This window comes from Plasmodium brasilianum, chromosome 7 (genome assembly GCF_023973825.1).
Source record: "Plasmodium brasilianum strain Bolivian I chromosome 7, whole genome shotgun sequence".
In the NCBI taxonomy this organism is placed as follows: Eukaryota; Apicomplexa; class Aconoidasida; order Haemosporida; family Plasmodiidae; genus Plasmodium; species Plasmodium brasilianum.
The window spans coordinates 1962501-1975522 of NC_090120.1; the positions used below are offsets into that span (position 1 = coordinate 1962501).

General features: G+C 27.1%; 1 protein-coding gene across 1 annotated transcript; it reads right to left on the minus strand.

The window, feature by feature from the left end:
* Window positions 1–939: 939 nt before the first annotated feature.
* Window positions 940–7839, minus strand: MKS88_002143 (uncharacterized protein; the record flags this gene model as incomplete). The annotated part of the gene is made up of 10 exons (XM_067215129.1): window positions 940–2280; window positions 2475–3241; window positions 3679–3837; window positions 4152–4337; window positions 4529–4660; window positions 4839–4901; window positions 5106–5207; window positions 5400–6005; window positions 6297–7115; window positions 7674–7839. 10 exons carry the CDS (start codon window positions 7837–7839, stop codon window positions 940–942), a joined length of 4341 nt encoding a protein of 1446 aa, XP_067074437.1.
* Window positions 7840–13022: the final 5183 nt, after the last annotated feature.

Genomic DNA, 13022 nt, shown 5'->3' on the forward strand with positions numbered 1-13022 from the left:
ATTTTTTTACTTTTTTTTAAATGTCAATTTTTAGAAGTATTTTAAAAAATATTTAAAAATGCTAAAATATGAGGAAGAGGAAGAAACAAAATTACGGAAAAATAATAAAACCTAAGCAAAGAAAAAAAAAAATAAAAAGGGGGAAGAATCTGAAGAATACACGAAAAAGTCTTTTTTTCCCAATATGCAGGAAATGAAAATTTAAAAAAAAAAAAAAAGTAAAATAAGGAAAAGGGAAAAATACAAAATGGGTAAAGCACTGAGAGAAAGGTGGAGAGTGAACATCAAAATGGGCATAACAAATGAGCATAACAAATGAACTTAACAAATGAACATATCAAATAAACATATCAAATGAACATATCAAATGAACATATCAAATGAACATCAAAATGAACATATCAAATGAGCATATCAAATGAGCATATCAAATGAAACATATCAAATGAAACATATCAAATGAACATCAAAATGCGAATTTTAAAAAATGGGAAAAATTCGTTTTCTGTGTGTTTTCCCTTATTTCCCCCCCCAGTTTTCATCGTTATAACATACATGCCATCATACACTTGATTAAAAAGTGAAAAAGAAAACCATTCATATAAAGGGGGGGGGCTATGCTTGCAGGATCTATGATAAAAACAGGAATACCTTCATATATATATAAGTATATATACATGTGTATATGTACGAGAATATATATATATATATATATATATATGTCTATGTGGTTCACCTTCCCTCCAAGTATTAAATGTTACTTTTGCTAAACCCGAGTGATAGGCAATTACAAGTTATAAGTATTGTACGCATACTATTGTGCATAAATATGCTTGTACGTACTCCTTCTCCCCCTTCCTGAGTTGAGGGTCCGTTGCACCCCTTTCAAGCATGTAGAATAACCACTCTTCAAGCGAGTAATTCCAATAGTTTTTCTGTCTAGGTATTATTTACAGGAGTCTGATTTAAAGGCTCCGTCGTAGGCTCTGTTGAACTCTTCGTTGAACACTCCGTCGAACCCTCATTTGAACTCTCCGTTTTGTCAATCATCTCTCCTTCGTAAAATATAATGTCTCTTTCGTTTAAGTATTCCTCATTTTCGTCTAAACCTTCAAAATAAGAATTATTATCTTGATAGAAAAGACTAGTATGATGTGTTGGATTTTCAATCTGTACCGGTTGTAATAATGATAAATTAACATCCATATGATTTATCTCTTCTTCACTAAAATTTTTCGCGTCTATTCTTGATTCCATTGCTTGTTCATAGTAACCCTCATTTTGGGTGCCAGTGTATGCTCTTTTAAGGGATTTCAATAAAACATCAACAGTGCATTTATTAAAAATGGACTTAATAAACATATTAATGTAAGTTTCAGCAATAGTATAGAATCTATCAATTACTCGAAAAGTACTTCTAAATAGAAACGTTACATTATCAAAGAAAGCATACCATCTCATTAAAGTAAAAATGAAAAATGTAACTGATAAACTGTGTACAACACCTAAAATTACCTGACCGTTAATACTATGAACACTTAATTTTTCTTTCGGTTGATTTATTATTAAACCCTTTGTTTGTTTTTTCAATTCATCTGGAAGATGATTGGGGAAGAACAGAACATTTCGATACAGTGTATTACCAGCCATATATATGGACAAGTAGATAAAGAACTGGGTAAATTTTCCATCCTTAAGCCTACTCTCATAATATGCATTCCAGAAAGTACTATTAGCCTCTTTTATTTCATCTTTAACTTTCATATAGAACGCGGCTATAACTATGGGTACAAACTTCCTGTCAATGAACTGAGACATCTTCTTGAAGGAGTGGTAATTAGCACTAGTTACAGCCTGATATTCACATAAGACGCTTAAATTATTTAAATTAAATACAGCGAATATATCTGAAGCTAATTTATACATATTAGCTAGAATAAACGTTTTTCCATATTTTAACTGTATGACTGGTTTCTTTATATATAAAGGGAATAACACATTTATAATACTGTCAAACATGCTACCATAATATACATATGCAAAACGCATTTGTGGTTCTTCATGTACTGACATACCCATCATCTTTGCCTTTCCATAAGATTTATCAAGTTCATTTATATGACTACTTATCTGTACAACAAACATCATCTGGAATATTGAAAACATGGTTTTTTCAAAAAAACGCGATGCCATAGACTTATGTATTTCTTCCTCTCTCTCTTCAATGCTTAACTTTGAGTAATCATTCCGAACGTTGAAGAAGAATATGTTATTCATGCCCTGCAAAAAAAAAAAAAAAAAAAAAAAAGGGGGTAAAAGTATGTACACCGCGCACGGATTACAAAGTAACATGTGCAGAAAAAAGTGTATGTATGTGCATATATATATATATATATATATATATATATATATTTATAATGAAAACATAAACAATCCAATTTACACATGCAGGAACATTCATGCACGTATCTTACTATGTCATCGTTTCTCCTGTGAGAGAAGTAGCTGTACTGGATCTTCTTAAAGAGCAAGCGCACAGTTTGCATGAAAGAGGTAGAGGAAAAAGTGGACTTGTTCATTTTGTAAATGGCAAATAACTCTTCTGCTACTTCTTTTAAAAGAGATTTATTTATTTTATATCCATATATGATTCCAAATTTATAATAGTTCATCGGATTACCATGAATGTTATGTAAAAAGTAACGTGCTCGTTCTCTTTTCATATTAATTTTTGGAGTAGCTCCAAAAAATTTTCTTAAAAGCATGATATCACCTGCAAAATACATATCATTATAATATTTTGTATAGAGCTCATAGCAATCTCTCATTAACATAATTTTGTTATTTATATTGTAAGGACCAAATTTTTTAAATAAAGTTTTTACATGTCTTTGATTAAAATTTTTTATATATGCTTCTTCAATTAGTTTCTTCATATGTTCTGTCCACATACTATATTTTGGAGCAATAAACTCTCTTTTTTTTTTTTTTTCTGGGATATCAAACCTTGAATCTTGAACTTCATAGTTTATTAGTGTAAACCCAGTTAAGTAATTAACAAACCAATCTTTAAACTTCCCTTCAATTGTCATGGTTATACCGAATGGATGTTGATCCTTAAGTGGAGTTTCATTTAGATAATAAAAGAAGTCCAACTGTAATATTGAATTTACGTGCACTATGAACTTTATGCATTTCTTGACCTTTTCTACGAAGTCTTTGCTGATTAGCTGTTCCAGTTCTGCAAAGGTGGTGAGGGGGGAAGGAAAAAAAGGAAAAAGGGGAAAAAAAAAATTTATTTGCAATAATCGCTACGATAAATTGTGCGGTTCGTGGAGGGGGAAGCACTAGTTCGGAAGCACTCTCTGTACTCCCCAAATAACTTTGCTATAATTTCGTAGCTACGTTATGACTACACCGCGACCGCCTAGCGGCTATTTCGTCATTTACAAATGTATTTCGTTTATTTTGTTTATTTCGTTTATTTCGTTTATTTCGTTTATTTCGTTTATTTTGTTTATTTCGTATATTTCGTTTATTTCGTTTATTTCGTTTATTTCGTTTTGCTCCATTTTGTTATATTTTACTTCACTTATTTTGATTTACTTATTTTTGTTCATTTATTTTAAGTCATTTTTTTTCGTCTCGTTCCTTTTCATTTCGTTAAGTGCGCCTTACCCTCCAAAAAATACACGGATTCGTTTTTCCTTATATAATTCGTGTAGTACTTCTTAAAATATGAGGGAAACCAGTGGTTTGTTACCATCGTTTTTTTATCCTTGTCTTCGTTTTTCAAATTCAAGTACATGGCATACGCTATGCTGCGGTCGGGAATGTCTGTACATGTATAAGGGCAGAAGGTAAGGGGGGGAGGGGGCTTATGTGGACATGTGTTCAGATCATGTGTACACACGTACACACAGATAATACACCCCATGAGGTCAGTACAAAAAAATACTCATATGCACAAATACCACTACTACAATTGCAGAATGGTGAACTGTTATGCGACCATTATAATATGTTCAAAGAGTAACTTAAAAATTTAAGTGTGCAATAACGGATTTAAAAAGGGGAAAAGACGGGAATATACTAACGAGAGCCAAATTTGCGGCTCCATTTTTTTTTTTTTTTTTTTTTTTTCTAGATACCTTTGTAGGATGTTATTCTGAATAAGAACAAAAAGGTAAACCAATTCAAGTCGTGCATGAGAAAGTTACTGTAATCCTCATAAATATTTAGATATCGGATGAGGGAACTAACAACATTTACTTTTAATATTTTCGTTGTATATGCATTGAACTTTTGCAGCATTGACATACCTCCTGGTACTTGACCTGACAAAGTTAAAATGGGAAGTACATTGTGAGGGGAAGGGAGAAATGGGAGCACAAGAATGTAGTGTACATGTAATATGAATAATCAGAGGAAATGTAGTAACATGAAGAAGCGGAAGAAGAGCGATTAAGAGGACGCTCGAAAAAGAAAATGGAAACTACATTTTTATCTATTTTTGAAGGGTTATTACTGTTAATATAAAAAAGGGTTCCTATACAAATATTATATTCTGACAAATCGTGCGTTTTACGACGGAATGATGATTTAATTTCAAAGGATAGAAATCTCTCTTTTTTGTTTCTGATATGGTACATACTAATGCCTGTAGGTTTTAGAAAACAATAGTAAATTTTGAAATATGTAACTCTGTCTCAATGATGATATTACATATGTGAAAGTAGTTTGCAGTTGTCCTTATGAAACTTCGTCGTTCATTACTCATCGTTTGCTTCTCATTTTTTTTAGAGAGTAATAATAATCTTATTTGTCATTTGTATTACAATTTTGGAGATTGTCATAAAGGTCCTTCAATTGCTTGTCATCTTCGTAGGCAAGTTGTATCGCTGCAAAGAGGAAACAAGTGGAAAATAAAAATTGTAATATAAAAAGTGGAAAATTAAAAGTGGAAAATAAAAAGTGGAAAATAAAAAGTGGAAAATAAAAAGTGGAAAATAAAAAGTGGAAAATAAAAAGTGGAAAATTAAAAGTGGAAAATGTATGTGTGCATATTTGTTAAGTCATTCGTATGGTCATTTTGCAGCTTCTACGCTTTTCTGTTTTGCCGCTTTTCCGTTTTGTCGTCTTATCCCCCTTACCGTTGTAATACCCTGGGAGGTAGAGAGAACTAACGTATGCGCTAATGTCCCCACCTAACAATAACAGATAACGGGAAAATGAATTGGCAGTAAAAAGATGAAATATGCTGCTTTTGGTATGTAAAAAGAAACAGAAAAACGGGTGTATTTGTTAAATGATGCAATTGGCATGTTAACTAACGAAGCTGTTATGATAAATTGATGTAGTTTGCTTCTATTAAAAGCAACGCATGAACGAATAATTACTTAGAATGCCAACTAGATTTAAAAGGTGCACATAAAAAACTTGGTCCCCACTAAATTCGTTGTAATACTTTACAAAATGGTAATAATTTATATAAACGTCAAATGGGTTGGTGCTTATCTGATCAGAAAATTTAGTTTGTTCAAACTGGTAGTTATATTTATCATAAAATTGTATATTCATCTCATTTTGGTCTTTAAATTTTGGTCCTTCATATATATTACATGTTATATGATTTTCTTTACACATAAATTGAAAAAATTTTTCCCTCAAATGGTCTACTTCTAGTAGTATTTGTATATTTAAATTTAATTTAGATGCATTTATATATAACTCCATTTGATATTTATTAAAGTTATGAATTAAAAATTCTAGTATTGAACATTCTTCAGATGTTGACATAATATTATCATTTAAATATTGTCTTCTTCTTTTTATATAACTTCCATATGTATTCTCATTATCGCAATTTAAGTCTAACACTTTAAACCTGTCCGATTCATTAAAACGTAGGATACTTAGCCAGCTATGAAACCTTAAATTACCTTGATCGAAATATTGGTTGTAATTCTTGAGGGCTAGTTTCAAAATCATAAAGTGCCCCAACGCTGCACAGAAAAAAAAAAAAAAGAGGATGAAAATTGGGAGAAATGAATAGAAGATGTTCATTGATATCACTGATGGAGGCTCACACATGGACGCGTAACAGATGATTGTAAAAACGAGAGATGGGCAGGAAAAGGAAAGAGAAGAAAAGATAGAACGAAATAGCGATGAAAAAATGAAGAAAGAGCGATGAAAAAATGAAGAAAGAGCGACGAAAAAATGACAAAAAAAACGACAAAAGAGTAACAAAGCAAAGCTACAGCTGAGTGGTTGATGCAAGAGTGGATGGTTACCCATGTAATGAGACCCGATTATGTTAAACACTCCAATGTTGTAGCGATTTGCCAGATTGTCTAAGTTTTCCATAAACTGTATATTCGGTTGATATGTGAAGAGTAGATCTTCTTGGTTAATTTTGTCCATATTTGCATCAATAGGCATATATAAAGAAATTTTCTCTTTAATATCTTTGCTTATATTTTCTATGTTTTCTTTATTTTCTATACTTTCCTTATTTTCTATACTTTCCTTATTCTCTATACTTTCCTTATTTTCTATACTTTCCTTATTTTCAAGTATTAGTCTCTTCACAAAATATGTATTCGTTTCCTTACCCTCATCACCCTTGTTATTCAGATCAGTTCTCTCCTTAGTAAAGAGGTTATTTAGTTCTAGTAAAGCTTCTTTATAATTATAATTTTTTTTGTAAGATTTCATAGGTAATTGCATAAATTTTATAATTTTTAAAGTCCTTACAGTTAAAACCTTTTTTTTGATTAAATCTGATATGTTAACTTTATAATTTATAGACACCTGTATCTTTAAAACATTTTCATATTTTATTATGTCCTCCGGTCCCGCATTAGGTGTAGGTACAAGATAAGTCTGTTCATCCCCATTTTCAGTAATAAATTTTTTAACTTGAAATTTTGACAAATCGAAATATTGTTCGATCTCATGGTTTACTATAGGAATTTTCAATGTATCCTGATTTAACGTTTGCAATAACAGGTTTTCTAATAGTCCTAATTTGTCATATAACTCTTCATTGTTTATTATTTTTTTTAATTCATTGATGTTATCATTTTTGTAGGAGCAATGTATATTTCTAGCTAAGATTGTTAGTATATAAATTATGATTGGTTGAATAAACCAAATTTTCATTGTACAGAAATCCCTATTTACTTTATACATACATTAATAAAAAATTATTCTTTTATACCTCAAAAGGTGCGGTAGTCATGTGCGCCCTTGCTGATAAAAAGGTAAGGTTATACATATGTGTGTATACACTTACATATTTATATATATATATATTTATTTAAATCTATATGTAAATAGAGATTTACAAAAAGTACGAAGGTAAGTTAAAAACGGTAGGTACATAGCGATTCGCTGTTAATCCATATGACAACATGGGAAAAAATGGGGGAAAACGGAATAATACAAACGCATAAAAATATGTGTGTACGTGAGTATAAGCTTTTATGTTTGGGTATACCTCTGCACTCGAGTTAGTGCATTTTTAAGGCGTTCCTTTGATTAAGAAGTCTTTTTATTAAGCCTTAAGTTTTCCTATTTGCGTCTTCTTCCTTTTTACTTTTTACCTCTTTCTTATTATTCCTTGCTTCTTACTTTTTACGTTTTACCTCTTTCTTTTTACTCCTTACTTCTTCCTTTTTCCTTTTTCCTTCTTGCGTCTTCTTTTTTTCTTTTTACTTTTACATGAATGTTTGTGGAAACACAATATTTATGGTTATGAGCTGCTGATGAAAAGGATTTTATTTTTTTGAGAAAATTTACAATTTGAAATATACAATTTTGGCTGTAATTCATTTTTTTTTTCTTTTTTTTTACCTCATTTAGCATATATTCCTTTATTTTTTTATCTTTATATATTTTATTATGATTACACTTTGTCTTCTTTTATTTTTCTTTGTATTTTCTTTAATTTTAATTTTAATTTTTTTTTTTTTTTTTTTTAGTAGTATATCGCAATAGGATATAAAATTGCTTTTGGTTCATTAGAACTACTCTGTAATTCGTTTATGACACACTGAAGAAAACGAACAAAAAGCAAAAAATGCACCTTTAAAAGAACAGAAAAGTAAAAAATATGCAACATTTTAAAGAAAAAAAAAAAAAGAGAGGCATATGATTTTAGATTAAAACCTTTAATTAATAAAAAAAAAAAAAAAAAAAAAAAAAATATTATACTTCGTATGTATTTTACTATTTTGTTGTATATATATATTTATATATATATGCATGTTATATGTATATATTTGCATACATAAAAGATGTTTCTAAGGAATGAAATATGCACAGCTATATGATTACCCATTTTATATTTATCGATGGTAAATAAATAGTGCACATTTTATGTATTTTAATTTTTCTTTTGAATAAGATTAAAAAGCGTGCATATAATGATACGTAATTACTATGTTTTTATTTTTTGACACATTTTGTATGTCCAAAAGATTAATGAAAATATAATTGCACATTTTTTTTTTGCAGCAAAATTTTTTATAAAACTTATTTTTGCATAAAGGGAAGTATGTATATATATATATATATATATGCATATATATATATGCATATTCTTTTTTGAAAAAGGAAACAAATACTTAAATACTACCACTTTGGAAAATCATCATTTTTACATAAATTAGGCGAAGCGTTAAAATTTGTGTTATGCATACATAACAGAATGACAGAAACTAACGTACCAACTAAGTATACATAGATATATATATATATACAAAATACACAATATGGTGGTAAAAAATATATAACAATACTTCTTCTGAAGTACATTAAAGTTTCGTAAAAATGTAAACAAACAGACAAGCAGATAAACGATAAAACAAACGGACGCACATATTCATGTGTCTGCTTTTGTATCCTTTTTGAAGTTAATTATTAGTTTAGATTGAAGTTACGACTTTTTTTATTTTTACCTTTTTAAACTTGGAAAAATACTACCTTTCTTCCATTTGCGCAATGTTGATTTTTATTTTTACAAAAAAGGAAAAAGGGAAAAGTTAGTAAGCGTTTACATAGTGATGTTATCCTTTGTTACTTGAAGTCTTCTAGGACGAGTGTTGTCCTGTGTCTATATGTGGTGTGTAGCAGTGTATTTTTTTTTTTTTTTTTTTTTTGTAATTCTGTCATTTTGAGCTGAGCAACTGCGTTATTATTCGTCTAATTTTTCCTTTTACATTTTTTAATTCTTAAAATATTAAGTCATAAAAAAAAAAAAGGAATTATTTTGAAAATAAAGTGAAAATTTTTGAAGCAGTGAGGAGAATAAGTTTATGAAGCTTTGTTACGCTTGTTACGTATATATATGTAGAAATATATGTTTATATATTTATGTACACCCATGTGTGTTGTATGCGTTTTCAGTTACGTGGTGTTACTTGTATATTTTATATCTAAATTGTAAATAATAAAGATATTATTCAGTTGTTTGAAGTAGTTTATTTTTTTGTAAAATTTTTATGGGATTTCTCTCCATTTTCAATACATGCAGTGTCATTTCTTTTTCTTTTTCTGTCCATATAAGTTAAATATGTGAAGCATAAGAAAAAAAAAAAAAATAATAAAGGGCTGGATGCGTTTTACCTTTGCGAGTTGCGTTTATCTGCCTATTAAAAGGAAATTTACACATACATGTACATTCGTACATACATACATACATACGTATATATTTATGCATATATATATATATATATATATATATTTTTTTTTTTTTTTTTTTTTTTTTTGGAGTATTGTATTATCCATTGTGGTCAACAAAATGAAAACTTCTTACATGTTACCCTAATTTTAGCTAAAAAAAAAAAAAAAAAAAAAAAAAAAAAATGCTAAATAAATGGATTATACAAATCGCCAAACTGAAAGCATAATATTGTCATGCAAATAGCATAAAAAAATATGTCGAATAAAAATTAGAATAAAAATTAGAATAAAAATAGAACAAAAATGCCGAATAAAAATTAGAACAAAAATGCCAAATAAAAATTAGAACAAAAATGCCGAATAAAAATTAGAACAAAAATGCCGAATAAAAATAGAACAAAAGTTCCAAATAAAAATAGAATAAAAAAGTTAAACTATTTAGCATTAAAATATCAAATTATCAGCATAAAAATGTCATGCAAAAAAAAAAAAAAAAAAAAATATATAAATATATATATATATATATATATATATATATATAAATAACAAAATAGCATTGTCTTCTTTCTTAATTTTTATAAAAAATTAATAATTAGCAAATCAGAAGAGTTCTAAAAATAAAAGAACAAAAAGATATAAAAGGAAAAAAAAAATTTATTCTTTGAGAATGTTTCTCTTTAATATGCTCTTCAAATAAATTTGAGAATTTCTTTTATTTTACTAATATAATAATAAAATCATGTAATAAAATATAAACCTTATTCGGGACAAATTATGTAGATCAATCTGGAAAGAAGTAATTTAAAAATTTTTTTTTTTTTTTTTTTCATATTTTTATTTTATAAATAATAAATATAATTATAAATATATATATACCCCGAGGATGCAGAGAAAATGTAATTTGAATATATATAACATGTATAAAATAATATAATAAAAAAAAAAATTAAAAAAATGGAGAAACATCTATTTTTGTTATATTTTTGAATACAAAATGTACTATATTATTTTATCCTTTGCAACATTTGTCTATTATCTGTAATTCAAAATAATTTAGCTTTTTATATGTATATGACTGTTTTAAAAAAAATAGACCTGAATGAGAAAAATAAATATTACTTATATGCAACATCTTTAGAATGAAATGAAAATATAGAATATATAAGCCCATAATATAAAAAACATGAATTCACTTATGTATTTTGTATTTATGTATACATATACATATATATAATTTATTATATATAAAAAAATAAAAAATATAAATAAATAATTCATGTTTTATTATATAATAAATTTACACAAGGAAATCAGATTTTATTAAATTTCAGTATGCACTAATTAATTTTTTAAAATTGAACAAGAAATAAATATGAATTAAATATATTATATACATTTTCATTTATCTCTGTTATAACATTCATTCGATATAATTTATAACGTATAATTTTGAAAAACATAAGAAAAGTACTCAAATAAAAAAAAAGAAATATATATTTAAATATTACAAAAATATGAGTGTTCACTATATATTATGCATATATATATTTATTTATCTATATAAATTTATTACCTATTCGTTTATGCGATAATTGAGGTTTTGTCTATTCATAACTAATTCACGCTAATTATAAATTGCAATAAAATTTTCTTAACCTATTCTGTAATACTCTTTTTTTATATGAAAAATATTCATCTTATTTTTTATAAAAAATATTTCAATTACTTCATGAGAAGGCCGTTCCAGGTAGTTGAATATGTATGGCACCACCAATGCTGTTATTACTTATGGGCCGAAATAATCTTAAAGGTTTGCTGCCGAATGATATATGTAAATATTTTTTGTGCTGCATGTTTATAAATCTTTATATTACTATCTTTTAAAGCAATTTTCGATAAACTTGAATTTTTATGTTATGTAAAAACCACCTATGAGTATTATTTACCCGAGTTTAACCCCTTATAAGTATTATTATTATTACTATTGTTACTATTATTATTATTTATTTTTATTTTTTTTTCCAGTTTATGACCATAATGTTTATTTTACATATTAACTACTTAATATAAACTATACCCTTATAGGAATTGAAAAAAAAGGGGCACACAGATTTTCCATATAACGAAAAATGGTAATAAAAAAAAAAAAAAAGAACTGCTAAGTTATTAATCAAAAGTGATAAGGGTTCCAAAGTTTCCCCTCGTCACATGTATATATATATATATATATATATATAAATTATATACATATTATGTAAATGTATGAAGATGAACATGTAAATGTCTCTCTATACTACTACATCACAATTAAGGTAAAAGTTGGGGGCTCCATTTTTATCCTTTCGGTATTTTACTTTTTACAAAAACGAATTTTTGTTATCTGCGTTTATCATATTTTATTACTAACTTTTAACATCTTGGTTAAGATATTAAAATAAATATAGAATGTTGTTACGTGGGATAAATTTTTTTATGATAGTGAAAAAAATAATACTCGTAGTAACAAAAAAGTACATATCATATGTCGAAGTTATAATGTTAGGGCAATAAAACAGGGTTTTGAAAAAAAATAAAATAAAAATAAGGCCTATAAAAGCTTCTCTTGCTTTTTTTTCGTTTGGTCTTAGCATATATTGATAAAACAACTGTGTTTATGTTATGCACCTTTTCATTTTCATTTTCATATATCATTTGTCATATGTTATTTGTAATTTGTGCTTTCTTATTTCTCTTTTCGGTTTTGTCCCTTTTTTATATGTGCAAAATTAACACATGAAAAGGATATGGAAAATAAGAAAAAAAAAAAAAAGACATATCATGATAAATAATAACAAACATTAAAGGAATTAAAAATACTATAAAACTTATAAAAATTATAATTATATTTGTATTTGTTCTTGAAATGTCCACATTTTTATAAATAGGATAATTAATTACTTGCTAATAAAAAAGAATGGCAAGAGAGAAAGGAATAATATTTGTTGTTATGTCTTATGCATTACTTCAAACAACACCGATACATAATGTAAAATGAAAAAGAATTATTTAAAAGGAACACGCAAGAAAACAAATTTTAACATTAACCTTGTTTTTATTATATGAAAGGAAAAAAAAAAAAGAAAAATTTTAACGCAAAATTGAATGCAAAATTAAAGAACAATAATAATGAAAATTCTGTGGAAAAATTAAAAATTCACTTAAAAAAAAAAATATTTATCTATATTTCTGCAATTTTGAATTAACGTGCAGTGGGCGTCCTTTTTTTTACTTTCCTTTTCGTTTTGTATTCTTGTAAATTAGCTGCTTTTCTTTTTGTAGTTTTACTTTTTTAC